We start from the raw sequence: 23866 nt of genomic DNA, 5'->3' as shown, positions 1-23866 counted from the left end.
ACAAAAATTAGCTTCAGCGCTCCAAGCAGAAGCTGAGCTTAGAGGTGACGTCATCACGTCTGCTCGATCAAATTGCAGGTTCTTTGATCTGTTTGAAGTTTACCTTTGTTTGCAAGTATTTATTTTTATTTTAATAAAAAGCTGCCCTAAGTTACTACATTATGGAGTTCCTCTTACATTTCCTCTGTATGCGCTATTGAGCTATAGTGCAAGTCGCCACTGATGTATGAAGTCAGGGAGAGAGCCATCCATCTATCAGGGATCTGAGTCTTTCCCTACAGAGCATTGTTCGACCTCTTATGCAGTGAGGTCTAAGCTTCTGGTAAGCTGCTTGGTGTGTAAGTGTTGGAGCACTGGCATTTTTAGTGGCATAGATAGAGCACTGAAACAACTTTTTGTCAGGCTGAAGACTTTCATTTAATTTTTATATTTCTTCACAGATATATACTTACAAAGTAGCTGTCTTTTATATCTCCATAATCCTATTCTGGAATTTAGGGTTTTTTTGCAAGATTAGCAGCGATGTTTGCAACGAATTTCTGGTAATAGTAAATTAGGATCATTTAAATTAAATAATAATAGTTTAGGACAAATCAAACACAAACAATGAGACCAGCAAATAAAAAAGTATTCATGTACTGACCAACTAAAAATCGAAAGAAAACACCTCTTTTTGTATCTTTACATATGTTGTATGCTGAAAAGAGTTCTACACAACAGTTCTCTTGGAGATAACGCTTAATATATTCAAACACCGATTCACAGGGTCAAGCTGTCACAAACTTTTAATGATTCCAGTGAAAGGGTATTTAAAGGGTATTTAAATCTGACCATGCATGGAGTGAAAAACTGTCACAATAGTATACTGATCAATGATCATATGTAGGTCATTTTTCAGTGTTCTCTTGGATAAGAAAAGAAAAAGGCCAACTAGAGTCATATGCATACGACTCATACTTACAAACGGAGGGAGGAAACAGGAAGTGAGAGGAAATCTACCCCTAGGAAGGGAAATTCACTCCTGTAAGAGTTCTCATGGGGAAAAGGGGTCTCCACTGAAGCTTCATCACCAATCCTTGTTTCCACAATAACTCAAAATTTTCAAAATCCAATTGTCACAGGGACAATCTTCTGAACAGGGGCACAGACAAGAAAACTAACATTTCTGGGGTGTTAACCCTTTCCTATGCTATCTATCCAAAATTTAAAAAAAAAAAAAAGCTTTTGGCTGCAATTACACCTAAAAAATATACCTTTTCCAACTTACATACAAATTCAACTTACAGGGATTGTAAAGGTAGGTTTTTTTTTATCTTAATGCATTTTATGCATTAAGATAAAAAAAAAAAACATTCTGTGTGCAACAGCCCCCTTCAGCCCTCCTCATACTTATAGTACTTGAGCCCATATTTATCCAGCCATGCTGCTGGAGTGTTTAAGCTGCCTAGAACTCATTGGCTGAAACAGCAGTGCAGCACGATTGGCTCCCGCTGCTGTCAAACAAAATCATTCAGCCAATCAGGTGAGAGAGAGGGAGCGGGGCCAGTCGTGGTTCCGTGTCTGAATGGACACAGGAAGCTGTGACTCAGGTCGGGTGCCCCCATAGCAAGCTGTTTGCTGTGGGGGCACTCAACAGGAGGAAGGGGCCAGGAGAGCCGAAGATGGACCTGAGAAGAGGAGGATATGCAAAACCAACTGCATAGAGCAGGTAAGTATAATATGTTTGTTATTTTTTTTTTTAAAAAAAGAGACTTTACAATCACTTTCAGAACAAACCTACAGAGCCTTATCTTATTTGTAACCTGGGGACTGCCTGTATAGTAATGTAACTAAAAAACACAGATAGAATATAAAGGGTGGGATCTCATAATTGATGCAGAACTCTGCCAACTTATTTTTAAGCCGGTATGAGCTAACTCGTTTACTATATTTACTGCTGCTGATTAAAGAAAATGTATAACCTGATAAACGTATAACCTTCTTTGGAAGGCCTGCTGTGCCTAATGGTAATTTGACAAGCTTTTATCATACGCTTGTTTCTTTCAGACAACTTAGAAGTTCTTATATTATAATGACTATCAGGACATTCCAGCTTTAACTTGACCTTCTTTAAGAGTAGGTCATAAAGGTTTATGCTGTGGTCTCATGAGTCACGGCCAGGCTTCAGATGCTAGTGAAGCATGTAAAACTTTTCAAAGCAATAATATCTTACCAGCACTTTATCCACATCACCTATCACTGCTTCCTATAAATAAGAGAACATAAAATCTTAATCAGTATTCCAGTTTGTGTGGTTTATAGGCAACAAACACATTTCAAATGTTTAGTCTTTTACAGCCTATGTGAGAGTATTGACTGTTGGAAGCAATAACTGGAGCCTGACCAGGAACAGTGAATTGGAAGGAGATGCCAGGGAGAGTGCAGATCACCTAGAACGTTTATATGACCTAGGAAAACTGTAAAAACTCTATAACCAGATTTAGATATGTTATATGTGTTAAATTCTTACCAGATTATTAATTGTTTCCTTCATGGAAGCCTACTATCTAATATATCATAAATAGGGTCAAATTATCCTAATAACAGCAGTTAAGTGAGGGTTTGTTTCAGGGAAAAGGTGGGACCTAGGGTCGGAGATGGGAGGACATATTTTTATAATACAAGGAAGAAAATTACATTTTTTAATGTTTAATGCAAATATAACCGTTTTCTTACCATCACTCCACATGCAGTATTTTGGAGACTGGTGATTAGGTTCTGGTCATTCTAAATGTAAAGAAAAATTGTATTATTTACATAGTTGGGTCAAATTGCCACATGTAAAAACTGTAATGGGATTCTAGGAGGAGGTAAAACACACGCAGATTTACTACAGTCTTAAAATGAGAAAGAAATAATCAGGCTTTACTTACTTACTAGCAAAGCACAAAAAAAATAAAAAAATACAACAGTCTTAGTAAAAGCCCTATAATGTTACCCTAGCCAACCAAAATATTTAGGTTAAAGTGGCAAAAAAGTAAATTTTTTCTTGAAGGAAACAGTCTCAAACCAAGGTTATGATGGCAGCCTTTACACTGGAAAATGTACCCCTCTTCAGGACGAGGCCACTTTTTGTGATACACCACTGCGTTCATTTAACTGACAATTGCACAGTTATGCATTGCTGTACCCAAATAAAATATGTGTATTTTTTTTCCAACAAATAGAGGGTTTTTTTGGTGTTATTTTATCACCAGTGTTTTTTTATTTTTTGCGCTTTAACCAAAAAAATACCAACAATTTTGAAAAAAAAAAACACTAATATTTTTTGCTGCTATAAAACATATTCAATTATAAAACTGAAAAAAATTGAATTTCTTCATAAATTTAGGACAAAATGTATTCTGCTACATGTTTTTGGTAAAAAAAAAAACAAAAAAACCCCCAGAAAGCGTATATTGATTGGTTTATGCGAATGTTATAGCATCTACAACCTATGGGATATATACTGGAATTTGTATTTGTTTTTTAACTAGTAATGGCAGTGATTAGCAGCTTATAGCAGGACTGTGATATTGTGGCGGACGATCGGACACTAACACATTTGACACTTTTTGGGAACTAGTGACACTAATACAGTGATCAGTGCTAGAAATATGCCCTAATGGCACTGGCTGGGAAGGGGTTAAACATCTAGGGCAATCAAAGGGTTAAATGTGTGCCTATGTGCTGTTTTCACTAGGGGAAGAAATAAATTCTTGTCCCTGCTTAGCAGGAGCACAGAATCCATCCCTTCCCCCCTGTCAGAACAGCTGCTTGCCTTGTTTACATAGTCAGATCACTGTTCTGTGGTCTTTACCAATGATTGGCAGGTGGCAGAGGACAATGAGTGCCTGGCACCTGCAGATTGACTTCTGCTGTGAATATTCAATGTGCACTGGCAGGCTATGCACCCCCTGCTGCCAGAAATGCCAAATCTAGTATGTATACGTGATCTGGCTTTTATCCCAGTAAGTTTTACATAGGCATAAATTGTACATGGTTTGTTTAGTGGGTAATAAAAGACTGAAGGACAAGTTGATCTTTAATCACTTGCTGACTATATAAATGGAATCAACCATTCCTGCTGACGAAGTCCTGCCCAGGATGTAATGCATACGGGGAAGTAGCAATATGTGACGTCACCTGCGGCCATCCTTACAGTCTACCTGTGTACTGAGAATGCTGATCATCTGCTCTTGACTGAAGTGCAGTGTTCGTAAGTTTTTTACTTTTGTTTATTTAATGCTTAAGTATACGCAGAGAGCACTAGATGTAATTTTATTTATTCCATTTACTACAGACGGATTTTTCACTGCAATATTGTATGCCGATTGGAGAATTTCTTTTGGTACAGCATTACATGACTGCACAATCGTCAGTTAAATTGGCGCAGCGCTGAATAGCAAAAAATGGCCTGGTAAGGAGGGGGGTAAATCCTTCCAGAGGACAAGTGGTTTAGGAGAACCTCTCAACACAAAAATATAGGAGCTACAATTGTTGACTTGTTTGACTTGTGAGCCAATATCATCAAATTAAAGCCATATTTTTCCATCATCTCCCCTCTCAATATAACTATCACTTTTTTTTATCAAAAGTAGTGATAAAAAAAAAAAATGGAAATTGTGTTTGGTAAAGTGAAATATCATAATTGCTCTGATCCATATGGAGCAGCTGTGGAACTTGGTTATTAGGTAATTAATAATTTACCAACAATGTTACTTTTTTGATACTGTTTCCATTGCCATTATAGAGGTCTTCTGTCACTTCCTGCTCATGTTATACCCTGTTCCTGAGGGTGAAGATTAATGAGGACACAAATAGCAATAAAATCCTGCCAGGTTCTAATTCAACACCCCCACCCTCCATGCTTCTTGTACAACTCTAAAAGAAAAAATGGTTTTGGCTGAGTTGAGTTGAGTATCACATAGAGCAAGTAGGGGGTTTAACTTACCACTATATCATCTAAGAAAGGAATTTCATTCTATATAAAGAGAAAATTATATATCATAACTTATTATAGCTGTGATAAAGGAAAATACATATTTAATTCTTAGTCTGATTCAATACAGCATTTATAACTGCTCTTTTCACATACTACAATACTTTACAACCCAAGAAATTGATGGTACATATCAATATATCAATTTTCTTTCCAGCAGAAGCCCACATGTACATGTGATAAATATCCTGAAAGATACATGGATCTTTAAATCACATTGCTAAACTAATGGGCCAGTATTTTGGCACAGCTTGTTGAAGTACACTAAATTGCTGTTGGTCAAAACTCCCCCATATTTTTTGCATCAATAAGATGGATTTAGAATGTAATAAATTAAATATTAATTAAGAAAAAAAAAAAGAATTCCTGCCCTTACTTTTCAACATTATACTGCCTTTTTTTCATTTTTACATGTGTCAGCCATCTCTGTTAACACATCTGTGATGTGATTTTTATGCATTGCCATTGTCATTAGTACACCCTTTAGTTTGTTGATACATCAAAAAGAATACATTCACTTTTTAGCCCAACACATGTCATACTGGAATTACCAAGCACTGTTTCAACAATGAGTAATCTGTGTGCATGTGTTAATGTGTAATAAAACATGCATTAAAATCCATAGGACTAGGTGGGCCTTTAGACTGAAAATAGTATAAAATGTCTTTCCTAAAAAAATGTCTCTAGAAAAATTGACAAGACCTCTCACTAACTTTGAACACATATGCTATAACCAAAATGAATTCCGAAAATTCACCTCAATAGCTTACAATTCGCTCTCACAACTAATCACTGACTCTCCATATAATTACATACAAATCTGGAAACAGGAACTTAGATACAAATCTCAGAAGAACAATGTTAAAAAGCATATGTCTTCACCCATAAATGCTCTCTGAGTACTCGCATTCAAGAGAACTCATTTAAAATATGCACATAATGGCACGCCTGCCAAAGTCAAAAATTGGACTCCTCATGAGTCAGACATTTGTTGGAGATGTCATTCAGTCAAAGGGACTTTTCTGCACATCTGGGGGTCATGCCCTTTAATTCTGTACTACTGGCAACAAATTAAAAAATGGATATTATATATCACTGACACTCAACTCAAACGTATCCCTGCCTGCTGTTTTCTTCACGTCAACTCCTTCTCCTACAGAAAATATAACAATTCATTGGCCAGGCATCTTCTAAATGCAGCCAAAGCATTAATACCTATGCACTGGAAAACTAGACACGCATCAAACGTTAAAGACTGGTTACTAAAAGTAAACTCAATATATGACATGGAAGAAACTATTGCAATTAAAATAGAATCCACATCTCACTTTCATAAACTGTTGAAATCCTGGTACCTTTTCACCCCCCACTGAGGACTACAGGAAACTAACTGACCTCTGATTTGGAGGCCTTACCAATTACTTTAAACTGCTAAGTAATAATGATTATCATGGTATGTTCATTTTATTCCTTTTTCATGGTATTTACTTTTTTTCTGAAGTTTATTTCCCTTTTTAAAATTCAAAACTCATCTTAACCATTAGAGATTCTTTATATACCTGATTTGAATCTGAAGTATAATATATACCATAAGTTACTTTGTTACTGCTCCTAATGTGACCTGTTATCTGTACTATAATATACAATATGAATATTTTATACATTGTATCTCAATGTTGCTACAACCAAATTCTGTACACATCTATGTTAAGAGGGTCTTTATGATATACATTTTGTTTAATCTCATTTTTACAAAAAAACTTTTATTCTGAAAAAAAAAAAAATTCTGCACAATAAGAATTTGACCATGTTATTATGAACAGCACTTTTATATACAACTGTGGAGGCAAAAATAAAACAACTTTTCTTACCACAATTTTGACCACCTTGGCGATAATGTTGTCCTAAAATAAAAAAGTAATGCACGTTTTATATTATAGCTAGAATTGCCTAGTTGTTTAAAATATCAGTGTAAAAATATTAGCAAAGGTTTAGAGTTAAGAAATGAAAGTTATCACTTACAGACATAAATATAGAAAAATGAACACACATTTCCATCCTCACCCTCCCCTTCAAGATTCTATTTTTGTCTGCAATAAGCCTGCATATTTTTTTTTATTTTTTCATTGTAGTCAGAATTTATTTCATTTATTGAAACATAGAAATAACAAATCATATGTTATGTATTCTATTTTTAATAAATGTAGTCATGCATAAACAGTCAATAGCAAATGTGAAGGTAATTTAGGGAGCAAGCACAGGTTATTTTATTACACCATTACAACTGTTTAGGGCAGCATCAAAGCATGTTTTTTCTATGACTAAAACTTTTTTGTATGGTTATTGTTTAAATCAACCTTATTCTTTTGTTGCCTTCCCCTCGGAACACAGATTGCTCCCAGTTGGGGGGCCAAGGGGAATAGGACAACACTCAGTACGTAACTTACTTAACCTCTAACAGCGCTTCCATTGTTTAAGAAATGTTAATTGTTATCTCAACTTTGTTACGTACACATACCTTGCGTTTCCTGTATACTATATTCCATGGTATGGCAGTTACTGTACATTCCTATGTTTCTCTATGTTAACTATCAATAAAACCTTGAATAAGAAATCAACCTTCTTCTGTTCTAGTGTAAAAAGCTTGATGTTTTTCCATGCCCATGGCACCAACAGCCAGTTTTAGAAGTAAATGTATGTGGCTGTAACAGGGTAAACACCTGTGCTTTTTTGCATTGGTGTTTATAGGTGCATGTGCATATGATGAATTCTGCAAGCACTAAATTTCTGAATTCTGGGAATGCATCAAATGCTGCATATGGCCATTCATTTCAATGGCCAGAAGTATGCATCACCTGTGGCTCCCTGAACACATTAGAGCACGTTTGTGCCACAAACCATCATTGTGCATAAGCCCTAAATAAAACTTATTGGAATGGGCCTTTCAGAGAATAGTAAAAAAGAAAAAGTGAAATTTGCTAACTTGCTTAATTAGTCTAAATATGATAAAAAAGCTAATGTATTTTATTTGTACATTTATTTTATTATTCTTCAAATGTTCCTTGTTAAACCAGTAATCAATATGAATCTAGGAAGATACTGTACAGAGGGTGTATAATTTCTTACCACAAATCCAAACAGAACATTTGCAACATCATCTCCAATTGTCTCAGCATTCTGAAGTGTGACTGTCTATAAAAAAAAAAGTAAAGGTTGTATCAAATGCAATTTGCCATTGTTTGCTGTTAATTAACTCTGTATTTATCTATTTATTTTATGTGGGATTATTGAACAGGGGGCTTTAAGCTTAAAAACATTACTACCCAGAACAATAACTTTATTTTACAATTATTTTTCTTTTTTTTTCCTGCATCTTACTTACAGTCAAAATGTACTCAAAAAAGTAAAGATCTTCTATTTACTGAGAACACCTAGAATTGTATGTGTGCCTAACCAGTACCCTCAAAAGTAGCAGTGCACTTTCTGGTATATGAGTTTGAAAAGGCACACCGGTGTCTACAGCTGTATATCTTCAGTTTGAGAGCTAGGGCACTGCTGTTTCCAACTGCTAATCTTGTGTTATTTAGTGATGTCACTACTGTGCTGCTCTTTCTTCTCCTTACTGGAGGCTCTAACATGGGAAAACAAAGCCATTCCTCTTCCAAGATGACTACCTCCATACAGAGACAGTGCAAAACAAGGCATGGCAAATCAATAATGGGGAAAAGATCAGTTGCAGAGAGGACACAAGCAATACTTGCGACTAGCTCTCTCCCTGCTGCCTGACTTCTGGAGTCAGTTTGCAGAATTCAGCTTCTTATTAATACCCTTTATATATAAAGCAACTCGTGATTAATGCTTTTTACCACAGCACATGGTAACATGTGTACCATGCTGGGTGGGCACAGCGGTGCCCAGCATACAGTTACAGTAGCAGGGGAAGCACCCACACTGCAGCCGAATAGGGGGAGGATCAGAGAAGACAGGATCAAACAGCCTTTATACAGAATGCAGAGGATTAACCCCCTAGGTTCCACAGCGAGTATAACAAGCATGCTTTACTGCATATACAGACTGATTTTACTGTTGTGAGTTTAGCAACACTTTAAGACCATTAGTGTAACTATAAATGCAGAGGTGTAGACATTAAAGCAGAACTAAACTCTCTCAATCAACATTAACTATTATGCTGATATCATTAGTAAATTGATAGGAAGGTAAGGTAAATTATATTTATTTGTTTTAAACATATTTTTTTACATTTTCCAGTTGCTTCCTGGTTTCTGGCCTATGCCAAAAAGGATTTCATACATCACATGAGTCTTCAGGAAGGTATGGGGGCTTTTTAAGGTTTGCACCCCCCCCCCTGCCCTCATGCCTAAGCTAAGGGCAAATGGATTCCAGGAAGTAAATGCTACTGAATCATCTGCCCTTACTTAACATGGATGCAGCTAGAAATGCTACGGGGGTGTTGTTCAGAGCAATTTTTCAACAAAATAAAGCACAGAGACATAGATGGATGGGTGAGTTTGCTTTAAATATTGAAAATGAATTTAATAGAGTTTTAAGTTTATGGTGCTCAGATACAGTTTTCTTCTGCTTTAACTGGACTATTAAAGTTAAATTGGACTGAGCTGTAATCATAGTAATAGCTAAACCTAGGGCGTCTACATAATATTACTGCATATCTAAAGAGGATTCCTATGTAGGAGTTATATGTGATCGGCAATGGCATTTGGAGCCTGCATTTGATGCCATTGTACAATAAATATTGGAAAAGGTCACTGGACCTTGAAAGCTTAAGGGTGTCCATAGACACATAGACAATATAGACAATCTCTCTGAAAATATCTGGGAAATGGGGGCTATTATGCCATGTTATAAGGAAACTTTAATTTGGCCAATAATTAAGGCTTAAATTAGAATTTATTTAAAACGAAATGGTAATTAGGACATTTTCAGAACTTTGAATTTTAGTAAATTGCACCAATGTTTAGTACATGCTTGCTAAATTATACCTGCACAAGAATCTTTAACATAAGCATATGCAGCTAAATCAAGTTTTAGTTGATACATTTGATTGGCAAGTCCATAGCTGATTAACATGCAGTAAAGGCAATCTATGCAATCTATGCTACTGCACTGCCCCAAAGGACAAGTACTAATCAGGGTAATTTCTAAAGTTTAGGGTAGATGGCATAAACCAGTAAGGATAACATTATGGCCAAAGTTTTTTCTCTTGAATTGTGCCAGAAACTACGGTTACAGGTCTAGCAGATGGGCCTAAATATAACTATGAGGTTGTACCTAATTTTGACCATCCCAATAAAATAGTTTGTAAACAAATAAATATGATTGTGAGCACAGACACGACAGGAAAATGTGCGTCTATCAACATATTAGCTCAAAAAAGAATCTCGCCACAGAAATTATTTGCAGTCACTACACACCACTCTGCAAACAGAAGCATACATTCATGAATTTCTTTAAAGCAACATAATCCATGACTTTTGTTCCTAAAGCAGGCACATTGTTTTAGTTGTTAATGAAGAGACAAAAAAAAGTTTGCAATTACTTTGCAGTGAATTTTTTGTAGTGACTTCATTGAAAAGTTGCAAGAATGGCATGTAAATGATTAGTAATTTGCAACAGTTTATTCAATTTTATGCATAGTTCTAACATAGAAAAAAAAAAAATATTTACCACTTTTGTGCCAAGAATATTGTCGATGGTGCATCCAACTTTTCCCTAAAAAGTAAAAAAAAGAATTTTTGTTTTCAATTTTTGAAACCTGTAAAAAAAATCTCAGACAGTATGTGTGTGTGTAAGGTAGTAAACTATATATACCAGCAAGGTATTCACTTGTTGCAGGAAAGCTTGAAAGAGGACAGCATTTTGGTTTTTCTAGAAGTGAACAAACAGACAGTCAAAGGCAAAATAAACATCAGGTTTGTATATATTATAGCAATCAATTTGAACACAGTAGTACACATAATGTATAAACTGTCTTATTTTGTACTGTTATTGTGGATGTAGAGTATGTCGCCTGTTGTAATGGACATTTTTAAAGCCATAAAAACAGGGTTCCAGGTTTTTTAGTGTCAGAGCTACAGTGCCAAAGAATAAAAAATAAGGGTTCCCCACACATTCAGACTTCCAACCTAAATCTGACTCTAAGATTGACCTTAACACTTACCCAAACCAAGCCTTAAAACTTAACCTGATTTTAACTTTAAGCCTTAAAACTTAACCTGATTTTAACTTTAAGCCTTAAAACTTAACCTGATTTTAACTTTAAGCCTTAAAACTTAACCTGATTTTAACTTTAAGCCTTAAAACTTAACCTGATTTTAACTTTAAGCCTTAAAACTTAACCTGATTTTAACTTTAAGCCTTAAAACTTAACCTGATTTTAACTTTAAGCCTTAAAACTTAACCTGATTTTACCTGGATTAACCCAGTGTAATGAAATTCACCTCGCATTTGTCCAATTGTGCAGTTCAGTTTTTAGAACTTGACCTGATCGTAATACTTAACCTTACCCTAAAGTCAAACCCTACTCTAGCCCTTATAATGAGCTTTGAATTTTAGTTATGCATAAAATGGAACTTGCAGAAAAAATGCAAGGTCTGTTTGAAATATTAGGGCCCCCTCCCCAATCCCTGTAGGGAAAAACTGTTTTTAAATATGCTACACTTACCTATCCCTGACTTCCACCCACAGCACTTAGGCAAGGATGATGTCACCATTTTTCTGGCAAGATCATGGGGAATTGCTAAGTACCCAAAATCTCACAAGACAAGAAGCCACTCCTACCCTGTGATGGCGCATAATCTGTGCATTGTGAATTGAAGGATGTTGATGTCACCCCCTGCCGCATGGAAACTCTAGCTAAGATAAGTACATTTATTAACTTTTTACCTAAAAGGTGTTTTTTACAGTAAAGCTGTTATTTACAGTGAGGAAAATGCCCTAGTATAAAGGTAAATTAAAACTAAACATACAATTAAAATTCTTGTAAAGGCTCCTACACCCTCCCAAACAACTAGGAATGCCTTTTTGTTGATTTGCCTTGCTTCTGTCTTAAGCTGCTGAGAGTAGTGGTATGCCTGTGCTATTTAACTACAAAGTCCTCTATGGGCTTCTAGGTGAAATACAAAAATGTTTTAACCATAAATAATTTTACACTTTATTTTAAAGCATTCTGTGATGGTGCTTATACCTTTACTAATAAACAAGAAAATACCAGTATTACTGCACAAAGGGTACACAGGATATCCTATAGAATCAAAGTGCTGATGAAATCCTGTGTTTGTATGCTTTTCTCCTCTGCAAACTGTCATTTTTTTATTCAGAGCAAAAGTAGAAAATACGGGACTTTTTAGGTCCTCAGTCACAAAATTCAAAAAATATGTTAAAAACAGTAATGTTTATTTATTTCAACATAATCAGGCTAAAAACATTTGTACAACCAAAGTCTCAGTGAGCTTATGTTTGCTACACTAGAGATTACAGGTCTGGAGTGTCTGAGGACTACCAGTTCAGCAATAAATAATTGATTGGCAGATGTTTGGGTGCTTTGTTTTTTTGTGTTTGGACTGCCATCTAGTGGATGTTTAGGCTCCCTACACTATAACCTGAACTTGGATAAATAACTTGAGGCTATTTATCCCCCTCTGCATGAGATCCATATCAAATCTATTTTTAACTCCACCACTTTGTGCAACATTTGGAGTGAATCCATCAATCTTTCCTTTGAAGAAGCTGAAAACGGCAAAACATGTCGGAAGCATAAGTGTGGTGTTAGGCAAATGCTATACATTTACATTGGAGCAATGACTACAAATGATTGTACAAATGTTTTTAGCCTGATTATGTCTAAATAAAAAACATTACTGTTTTTAACAATTTTTTTGTATTATGTGATTGAGCACCTAAAAAGTCCCGTATTTTCCACTTTTGCTTTGAATTCTCTAAAAGTTGGGATGTTGGTGCTATGAGTATTGTTAATCTGGTCATATCCAGTCATTTTTTTTATTATTTATGTTGCTTGTATTACTACTAATAGTATTCTTTCTTATAATGTCATTGTTTTACCTTGGCTACTTTGTAGTCACACAGAAGTGTAACCAGATTTTGGAGAAGAAGTGGGGCATCATCCTGAAAAAAAATAAATAAAAAGGCTTGTTAATTTCTTAAAATAAATTACTTACATTACAAAATAAATTACATACCTAATGTGTGTATAGTTTTAAAAATAACACTATTTATTAAACTATATAAAATACATTTGATACCCGGTAATCTATTTTTACATTTTTGATATATTAGCCAAAACACAGTCTGTCCCGTTTTGGGGGCCCATTCACATTTTTTTGATAATGTTTGTTCTTTTAAAGCATCTCTTTAAAATATTTGACTGTCAATGCACCTAAAAGTGTAAAAAAAAAAAAAAAGTTATTGTGCATTGTTGTGCGTTCTGTGGCGTAGCGTTGGGGGCAGCTGGTGCGGTCGCCCTGGGTGCCACCATAAGAAAGCCAGGATTTTTAAAATACCTGTTCCCCCAGTAGGCAAATTAAAACTTCCATGCTGCTCTCAGCAGGATGGAGGGCATAGCTTGGATGTTTTAGTCTGCTGTTTAGCTGCTGTCGCTGAGTAAGATGGGAGAACAGATCCAAGCATGCAGAAGAGGGCAGAGCGGTGGGTGGATTTTGATTGCGAGTGTGTGCAGGCAGTGAGCACCATGCTGTGCGGGGGGGCAGGCCTGAGGATGCTTCCGAAGGAGGTGTTCAGGGTGAAGGAGGCTCCCCACTGGTTGCTGCAGCTGCCTCTGCCCCCGGAGATCCTGCTGGAGATATTCTCCTGCCTGCATAAGACACAGCCAAGGATCCTGTCCCTGGGGCTGCAGGACCATTGATGTTTGGGGGGATTGTGTTTGTGATGGGTTATCTGGGGGATGTGATCAGTGTGGAGGGATCTGGTGGGGTATCTGGAGGTGTGATCAGAGTGGAAGAATCAGGTGGGGTATCTAAAGGTGTGATCAGAGTGGAGGGACAGGGGTGGGATTAGAGTGGAGGGATCTGGTGGGGGATTTGAGGGTGTAATCAGAGTGGAGGGATCCAGTGGGGTATCTGGAGGTGTGATAAGAGTCTGGGGGGATTTAGAGGTGTTTACATAGTGGAGGGATGGGGGGGGGATCTGGAGGTGTGATCAGAGTGGAGGAATGGGGAATCTGGGGATGTGATCAGAATGAAGGGAATGTAGGGTTGTGATCAGAGTGGAGTAATATGTGGGGGAATCTGGGGGTGTGATCAGGATAGGGGTATCTGGGGGGGTTATCAAGATGAGGGTATCTGGGGGTGAGATCAGGGTGGGGGGTATCTAAGGAGTGTGATCAGGGTGGGGGGTATTTGGAGGTGTGATCAGGGTGGGGGGGTATCTAAGGAGTGTGATCAGGGTGGGGGGATATCTGGGGGTGGGATCCGGGTAAGGGTATCTAAAGGTCCACGGATTAGGGAGTGAAAATTACTTGTCCCAGGCACTGACAACCCACTCTTCACCAGTGTGTGCATTGCAAAGCCAGATACTTTGCTTTAGTGAGTTGGGTGCCATTTAAAATGAATAGCACTGCAAAGCAACAACACATTTCATGCATTTTTGCATGTTATGTCATGCAATAACGAACAGTGCATTAGGGCAGCCCCATAAAATAATGGGCTGCCAATGCACCCAGCATTTGTCAAATATCTAACATGTCTTAATTTTACTAATGCACAACAATGCAACACACTACTGTGCATTATGACCCATTGAAATGCAAGTGTGTTGCCTTTTTAAATAATCCTAATCCCTGCAGCACTGACAATTCTACCTTGTGTAAAATTAATATATGTTATTATGAGCAATAAACAGGAGGTTTAAGGAGCACACACTATTACTTTTTTCTTTCCTATTTAGTTTTTTGTTACTGCACTGAACTACAACTTAAAGAATTTATTTTAGGGAAGTAATAGAGCTCTGCATACCTGCTCTTACTTTTTATGCAGGCTGATGTGTCAGTCATTTGTCTATAACTGCAATACATACTTGCTTTCTTTGACTGACAAGGCTGCCCATAGAGGGTGGTCATTCTTGAAGCCATGATCTGACCACCCCGGAGGGCAGCCAAGCTGTTCACAAACTTTCAGTTTTGGCTTGTAAACTCTGCACCTTTAGTTTAATTTAAAAAAATGAGAAAGGACTTGCTGGTGCCACTTATCTTTGGAGAGAATAATAAAGATTGAGACAGGTTTTTTTACTCTGTCTAACCACTGTTCCCACCGAGATCATTTGATTGCTACCCTCCCCCATATGAAATCTTTATCCGATGAGGCCATTTTTATCATCTGCTATCTATATGAGCTATGTTAAGTATTGGGGCAATGTAAAAATGATTTTAGAATGTTTGCTGAGCTAACCACACAGCTACAATGCTAACCTTTAGCAGTTTACCAAACATGTTTTATTTGTGTATTATAAGGTGGATGCCTACCTGGAACAGCTGCACAAGGCAATTTGGCTCAGAGACTGCTGCAGCATCTGGATTAATGAAAGTTACAATGAACATGTTAAGCATATACTAACATTGTCATGCCTTAACATAGAAATAAACTCCAAATATTGTTTATATTATTCAATATATTGACAGTAATACCAAATCTTATACTAGCATAGTGGCGATAAGGGTTTCTAACAACCCAATTTGACCCAAGCCATTGTAGTAATAGCCTAACAGTTACATGTAAACATATTTAAATACAATAAAAACACAGTTTTCACAGAAATTAATCTATCAAGATATTTGTCCACAGAGTGACAAGTAGTTTAACTTTCATTCCTTATAAAAATATATACTAACCATAGGAGCTGCATAGAGCAGCTAGTAGAAAGACGACTGCAATTTTCATTTTGTGGATAGAACAGTCTCAAACTCCAAATGGAACTGTAGAGAATAGTAAAAGTACTGTTCGGGAACCCTTTTTATATAATTCAAAGCACAAAGGTCACAACAGTTTTCTGTGCCAGCTGAACTAGTGGTCAGTGGAAAAGTATACTTACACGAAGATATTTATCTACACTATGTTATGAGTTGGCACTTATGACAAAGCCAAGCCATTAATGTCAATGGCATTACAACAAATAATGCAATGTTCTCAATTATCTTAATTTTAATCTATAAATCTTTGCCTTCTAAAGAGTGCGTGTTTTATTTTAATCATAAAGCTATGGTTATCTCAATTCACTAATCTTGTATATATTTACTATTGCATTTAATTTGCTTGAATTGTACACGTCTCTATTTGTGTCTTACCTTTGTTGGAAGTATGTTTTAATGAACAGTCATTAGTGACCTTCGTTAAACTGAATATTTGTGTCTTTCCTGTATTTTGAACACCATACATAAATATACAATATTTCAGATCTGGAATAACAATCTTGAAGCTGTGCCATTTGCCAGATCGAAAGCTATAGTTATATTATTATTATTATTCAGACCCGGTGGCCAACTACAAGAAACATCTGACCTCTGTGATTGCCAACAAGGGCTTTGCCACCAAGTACTAAGTCATGTTTTGCGGTAGGGGTCAAATACTTATTTCACTCATTAAAATGCAAGTCAATTTATAACTTTTTTTTAAATGTGTTTTTCTGGATTTTTTTTGTTGTTGTTATTTTGTCTCTCATTGTTAAAACAAAATCTACAATTACAATTTTAGACTGATCATTTCTTTGTTAGTGGGCAAACATACAAAATCAGCAGGGGATCAAAACATTTTTTCCCCGCACTGTGTGTATGTATATATCTTATCCCAGATCATACACACTGAAGTATCTACATATATAACAAGCAGTAAAATCAGTTTAATATAAGCCTTCATTCATCTCTGTATCTGTAAGCATTGTTAAAAAAATTTAATTTTGAATTTCAAAATACAGTAATTGAAACAACAACCAGAAGGAGTTTTTCAAAACTGTTAAGAAACCAAGTGTTTGATACATCTGGCTTGTTGTATTTGATGTATGTGTAAGTGCTTTCTTACACAATGTTTGTATTCTGTTAACTTTGCAACAATAAAATATAAATTAAACAAAAAAAGAAACCAAGTAATCTCAAGAGTCTTTGTTGTGATCTTAGAGAATTAATAATTTTACATTAAAACAATTAAGAGAGGTCAGGGATGGCTTGTTTTAAATCTCTTCAACTGCTTGTTATGAAAGTTGAAATAGTTTAATGTCCATAGTCTGGGCACAGGTGCATTTTAAAGTTCATCTTTGGGGAATACATATTAAATGCACATATTTTTGCAGAAAACAATGTACATGTATTAATAATTCCCTCAGGAACCTGCAAAGAATTTGGAAATATTTACACAACCAGGTGACCTAAATATACTCACAAACCACGTACAATCACAATTGTTTTACATACTTGATCAAAAAAAAATCACAGTTGTATATTGTAGAATTTTTATGGATGCATATTTTTAACTGCTATTTTCCAATAACAAACAATAAGCAATGTTTCTCAGATGTTTGCAACCATGCAACCACAGCTAAGGCTAAGTTCACCTTTGGGGAAAAAATAATAAATGTCATTTTTTTATTTTATTCCTAAGGAGCCTTCAAAGCATTGCCTTCACGATCAGTGGATTGTGGGTGAAATTTTAGGCTTTCCTGTAACTCTTGCCTATACCTCAGGATATCTGTTAGTAAGCTGGAGGAAGTGTCAATAAACTACAAGGTTGCTCATCAGTATCCTTGTACTTCACTAAGAACTGCAGTGGCAGGCTGGACTTGTAGTCAATGATGTGAATGATACTGTGTACTTTTCTAATTTGTTGGGGTTTTTTTCTTTTTCCTGCTACCATTATTATGCTTCAGGTCCTCATTGACTCCCGCAATTTTCAGGCCGACTAATTGACCTATGTTAGCATTGTTCTTCATTTCCGAGCTTCTGTATGCTTACATGTTTCATTTCAACAGTATTGTACTGATGTTTGTACACTTTTATACCTCAATAAAATTTTTTTGGAAAACAAAAAAAAAAAAAAAATGATGTGAATGAATGCAGCCCCACATAGCCATGATGATTTTTAAATGTGACAGCAGCTGCGAGAATATTGGCATGTATACAAAAGGGGATTCACTCCACAAATAAAGAGATTACTCTCCCACTTTACAGGACTCTGGTCCCCCACATCTTGAATATTCTGGGCACCGGTCCTCAGAAGGGATGTGATGGAACTGGAGAGAGTCCAGAGAAGGGCACAAAGATAATTAGGGGAATGGAGGACATCAGCTATGAGGAAAGACTACAAGCATTGAACTTATTCTCTCTGGAGAAGAGACGCTTGAGAGGGGATATGATATCAATGTACAAATACTGTACTGGTGAACATAGCATAAGGAACAAACAAACTATTCAGAGAAAGGGAATACAATAAGACACAGGGCCACTCACTAAAACTAGAAGAAAAGCGGTTTAACCTTAAACCTTAAACTACGTAAGGTGTTCTTTACTGTCAGAGCGGTAAGGATGTGGAATTTGCTTCCAAAAGAAGTGGTATCAGCAGGGAACATCGACAGTTTCAAAAAACTATAAGATGGGCACCTTTAAAGACCACAACATACAGGGGTATACGATGTACGGTTAACAGTAAACACACACACATCATAGGTTGAACTGGATGGACTGATTTCTTTTTTCAACCTCACCAACTATGTAACTATGTAAGGGCTGCCTATATGTGGTGTTAGACTACAGGAGGACATATTGTTAAAGCAATGCTTTGGGGAAAAGGTGTGACTGAAGGTTATGGAGCACATCCTTGACTTTGCCGTATAATTAGGATCTCCTCCAAGCCGTCAGATTGGAGACCTGTGGTGCAGTAAGAAAGGCAGATAAGATGGGGAATATGTACACAACTAGCTGGCCTGAATGTAATCACAGACCATATATAATCAAAAGTGTTACACATTACAAACATTACATACTTAGGCTGCTTAGGCTCTCAAATTTTTGCAACCACACTTAACCATTTAAGCCCCGGAGGATTTGGCTGCTCAAAGACCAGGGCCTATTTTGTGATTCGGCACTGCGTGACTTTAATGGACAATTGCGAGGTCGTGCGACGCTGTACCCAAATGAAATTGACGTCCTTTTTTTCCCACAAACAGAGCTTTCTTTTGGTAGTATTTGATCACCTGTGCGATTTTTACTTTTTGCGCTATAAACAAAAAAAGAGTGACAATTTTGAAAAAAATAACAATATTTTTCACATTTATTTATATGAAATCCCCCTCCCCCCCAAAAAAAATGTAAAAATCAAAATGTTTTAACATTTTAGGCCAATTTGTTTTCTGCTACATATTTTTGGTGTAAAAAATTGCAATAAGCGTATATTGATTGGTTTGCACAAAAGTTATTGTGTTTACTAACTACGGGAAAGATTTATGTCATTTTTATTGTTTTTTTTTAACTAGTAATGGCGGCGTTCTGCAATTTTTTTTTGCGGGACTGCAACTTTGCGGCGGACAAATCGGACCCTTGACTGATATTTTTAACACTTTTGGGGATACCAGTGACATTACTACAGTAATCAGTGCTATAAATATGCACTGTTACTGTAAAAATGACACTGGCAGGGAAGGGGTTAACTTTATTAGAGATCAAGGGGTTAAGTGTGTCCCTAGGGGTGTGCTTCTAACTGTAAAGGGGCGTGGCTTTTGATGTAACCACAGAGACATACGATCCTACATAGCAGGATCGTATGATCTCTGCTCTTACATCAGGGAGAATTACAGGCGGCTTTGTTTACATTAGCCGCCTGCCTTTCTCCCTCTCCAACGGGAGATCGCGAGTGACCGGCAGACATCGGAGCCGCCGGTCATTCGCGCGGGGATGGCAGTGAACGAGCGGGGGCGGGAGCACGCCTCTGGCGGCGCGAGCTCGCCCCCTATTGGCTCGCGGGCGAGTGACGTACTTATACATCACTTTGCCCAGGGGGGCTGACCACCGCAGTATATGTACTTGCGGCAGTCGGCAAGTGGTTAACACTATGTCCACCTTTGGGGGAAAAATTATACATGCACATATTTTTTGCAGAAGGAACCTGCAAAGCATTGCATTTGCGATCAGTGGATTGCAGGTGCAATGTCAGGCTTCTTCAAAAAAGTCCTACAGCTCTTGTATGAAAGCTGCAGGGCTTGTGAATAAACCACAAGGACACTCATCAGTTCCCTCACAGTTTTTTGAGAACTGCAAGCCATCTACTGTAGTGGCAAACAGAACTTGTAGTTTTCCCATTCATGGATTGCTGCGAATGAATGAGGCTCCACCTGCACAGCTGTGCCCATTTTGAAATGTGAAAGCAAGTGTGGGGAGAGGATCCACCATCTGAGGTCACAGGAGTGGATGCTCAAGGAGTGGGTGGGCTTGGAGCATGTTACAGGTTACACCCTAAATACTACTGTAGCATGTAACATACTCCAAGGTCGAATTTATATTTTATACATGGTCTTGAATTGGTGTAGCATTGGGCTGTTTGTTTGTTTTTTAATGAAAATTTTACATAGGGCCCCTGCATTTATGTACTGTGACTAGGGCAGCCATTAAAAATGTTGGGACCCCTCACACAGCTTGAAGGCTTGGGCACCCCTGGCCTGACCACCAACACTCCCCAGGGTCCACCCACTTGCCCTCCCACTGAATCCACCCACTGTCCTTCAGTGCACCCACTTTTATTTTACAGTAACACTCTACAACTTAATATAGAAAAATGAAAAGTGCATTCCAAGTCATCAGTGCTTAAAAGAGTTAACAATAAGAAATTATATTTTGGACAAAGAGCAGTTAAGAGACAGCCCCATATATTCAGCAAAGAGACATACCCATATATTCAGAAAATAGACAGCCCAATCCAGCAAAGTGTCATCCCCATCTAACTATGACAGTGGGCAGTATGTACAGGAGAGGAGTGTGGAGGGTATGACAGTGGGCAGTATGCACAGGAGAGGAGTGTGGAGGGTATGACAGTGGGCAGTATGTACAGGAGAGGAGTGTGGAGGGTATGACAGTGGGCAGTATGTACAGGAGAGGAGTGTGGATGGTAAGACAGTGGGCAGTATGTACAGGAGAGGAGTGTGAAGGGTATGACAGTGGGCAGTATGTACAGGAGAGGAATGTAGAGGGTATGAAAGCCAACAGTGTGTAAGTATAAATGTTAAAATATTTGTGAAAAAAAAATATATATATATATATATATATATATATATATATATATATATATATATATGTAAAACCAAAGAAAGAGAATATAAAACCAAAGCCCAATATCTCTATCACCCTGCGCTGGTAGGAGGATGTGGACGTGCTAAACTGTATAAATACAGTAAATTAGCAATATCTAGCTGCTGCCTTGATATATACAGATAGATAAAAGGATGTGAATAGCCTCAAAGTCTAGGACAAGGAAGTACCACATAAGCAGCGCTTAAAATTAAATGCATACATATACAATATGTGCAAATTCAACAATCAGGTGAGAAAGATGCACTAGCAGTCTGTGTAAGAGTCCATCTGACAAATCCAAAGGGATGACCCGTCACCATGAAGTGAAGCAAATATGGATGACAAACTTCCACCACACCTCGTGACCCCTTAGGTAGTCAACACTCACCAAATGCCTGCAAACAATGAGCCTTTATAATGACAGTATAAATCCCGGATCGCTCCACCGGATACTTAACACTAGCAAGTGTTCAGAAGGATCTCATTCGGGAATGGCTCAAAGATGACTGGAATACTCAGAGCGGCATCACATGTGTACATATAAAGGGAAAAACGCTCATAGGGCAGTAATTCTAAAACTCTTTATTGTAACAAACAAGCCCCATCCCCCTCACATTAAACTCACATGTTCAGTACAAAATTAGGCATGTAAACGAGTGGAGATGACCAGAAGCTGTGCGGCCAATAGCTCACCAGTGCCTAAACGTCCCCGGAGATGAATCCTGGATCGGGACACTGCCGCTACTCCACGGACACTCAGACTACCTCGCTCGCCTAACTCCGCTCGTCAGGGCGTGAGCACGCTATCACCCCAACTACTACGTGCTGTCGGCGAGGTGGAGGCGGAAGTTCCCGAACGCTGACGAGAGCAACGGAGTGTCCGCAATACAGTGGAGCGGAGCGGAGTTAGGCGAGTTGGGACTCAGTTTTGTTGCCAGCGGTTTAGACATTAATGGCTGTGTGTTGAGTTATTTTGAGGGGACAGCAAATTGACACTGTTATACTAGCTGTAAACTCACTACTTTACATTGTAGCAAAGTGTAATTTATTTAGTGTTGTCACATGAAAAGATATAATAAAATATTTACAAACATGTGAGGAGTGTACTCACTTTTGTGAGATGCTGCATATATATATATATGTGTACTGTGTATGTCCAGATAATGTGAAGTTAATTTATACCCATTTCATTTAACCCTATGTTGATATAAACTCTGTAAAATCAAAAGTGTAAGCACACCACATAAATAAAGTATGAAGGTTATGTTTACATCTTTGCATGTGGGGAGTGCATGCAAAAATTGCATATTTTTGCAACATGCAGAGAATTGCGCTGCCCTTTAGCAGTGCCAATAATTGTTGATGGCACCCCACTTGTCTGCAAACGTGCATGTCAAACCTCATGGTGCTGCAGAACCCTGTAGTTCAGTGTACCACACTTTTGAAAATGATTCAGAGACTTCTTGTCTGAGTCGCTTGCACATAGGGCAGCCCATTGAAATGAACAGACTGCCCTACACGTGGAACATACACCCATGCTTGGTCGCACCTGTATGTGTGAACTGAGCCTAACTGTGAGAAAGTAACAATTCTCCATAAACAAAAGTAATTGGCTACATAATCAGTATTCATACAATAGTGCTACCATGCAAATAGCTGTGAACACTGCGCTATGCTCTGTTTGTTGAGGATTGTTTTTTTGTATATGGAGTGTTCAGTTTATGTGATGAGTTTACACTTTTTATCGTAAAAAGTTTGGATAACACAGGGTTAAATGGAATGGTCAGAATTTAGGTGCACATTATCTGGACATACAAAGAACGATTGGGGGATGCTTATACAGTGCTGTGTGCCTGATTGGAAGATGTGTATCAGCTATGGGGAGACTGCAGACTGTAGGCTTCCACCCTCCCCCCCCCCCACTCACTCCCCTACTCTTCTGACCCTACTTGTTGGTATCTCATGTCCTGCAAACAAATCCATTCTGTATCCCGACATGAAAGGCTATCTGCTTATCTGTTCAAACTTTCCTCAGACTGCTCACCTCCCTCTCTGCAGTTTCAGCATCAGCTGTGCTCCAGCTCCGGCTTCTCTAAGCTGGGGTGGGGGAAGGAAGGAGGATCGGAGTGCTTGAGGGCACAGAGCGAGTGTGCAGAAGATCACTGGAGAAGATTGAAAGGCTATTTAGATTTTCTAAATTCATACACTGCCTGGCAGTGTATGTATTTAGATGCAATTAAACTGCTACTGACCAAGCCTGGGATTGAGCTACAGCAGGACAGATTACAGTTGGCAAGGGGTTAGATGTGCCCATCCAGAAGCCAAGAGACAGGGGGGTTTACTGAGGGTTCAGAGGTGCTCAGCCAGATGCCAGGAGACAGCAGGTGTTGTTCCTGGAGTCAGGTAGGCTGCTATCGGGTTGCCAGGAAAACCCCAATCTATAGGCCAGAGGTGGGCTCTGCAGCAGGGCAGTGCTACTAAAAGCTAGAGAGCCAAGTATCCAGGACAGCTGGACA

The 23866-nt window shown here is 37.8% G+C and overlaps 1 protein-coding gene across 1 annotated transcript in view; it reads right to left on the bottom strand.

Annotated features, from left to right (window-relative positions):
• Positions 1 to 494: 494 nt before the first annotated feature.
• The window catches only part of LOC309552641 (uncharacterized protein), a gene marked incomplete at both ends in the record, with an annotated part of 72448 nt that continues 49076 nt past the window's right edge, over positions 495 to 23866 (bottom strand). The window contains one exon of the mRNA XM_082253579.1: positions 495 to 539. Within this exon, the coding sequence (XP_082109705.1) occupies positions 495 to 539 (45 nt within the window). The remainder of the gene's footprint in view (positions 540 to 23866) is intronic.

This window comes from Pelophylax lessonae (genome assembly GCF_965119305.1).
Source record: "Pelophylax lessonae genome assembly, chromosome: 4".
NCBI lineage: Eukaryota > Metazoa > Chordata > Amphibia > Anura > Ranidae > Pelophylax > Pelophylax lessonae.
This window is presented reverse-complemented; position numbering and strand designations above follow the sequence as displayed.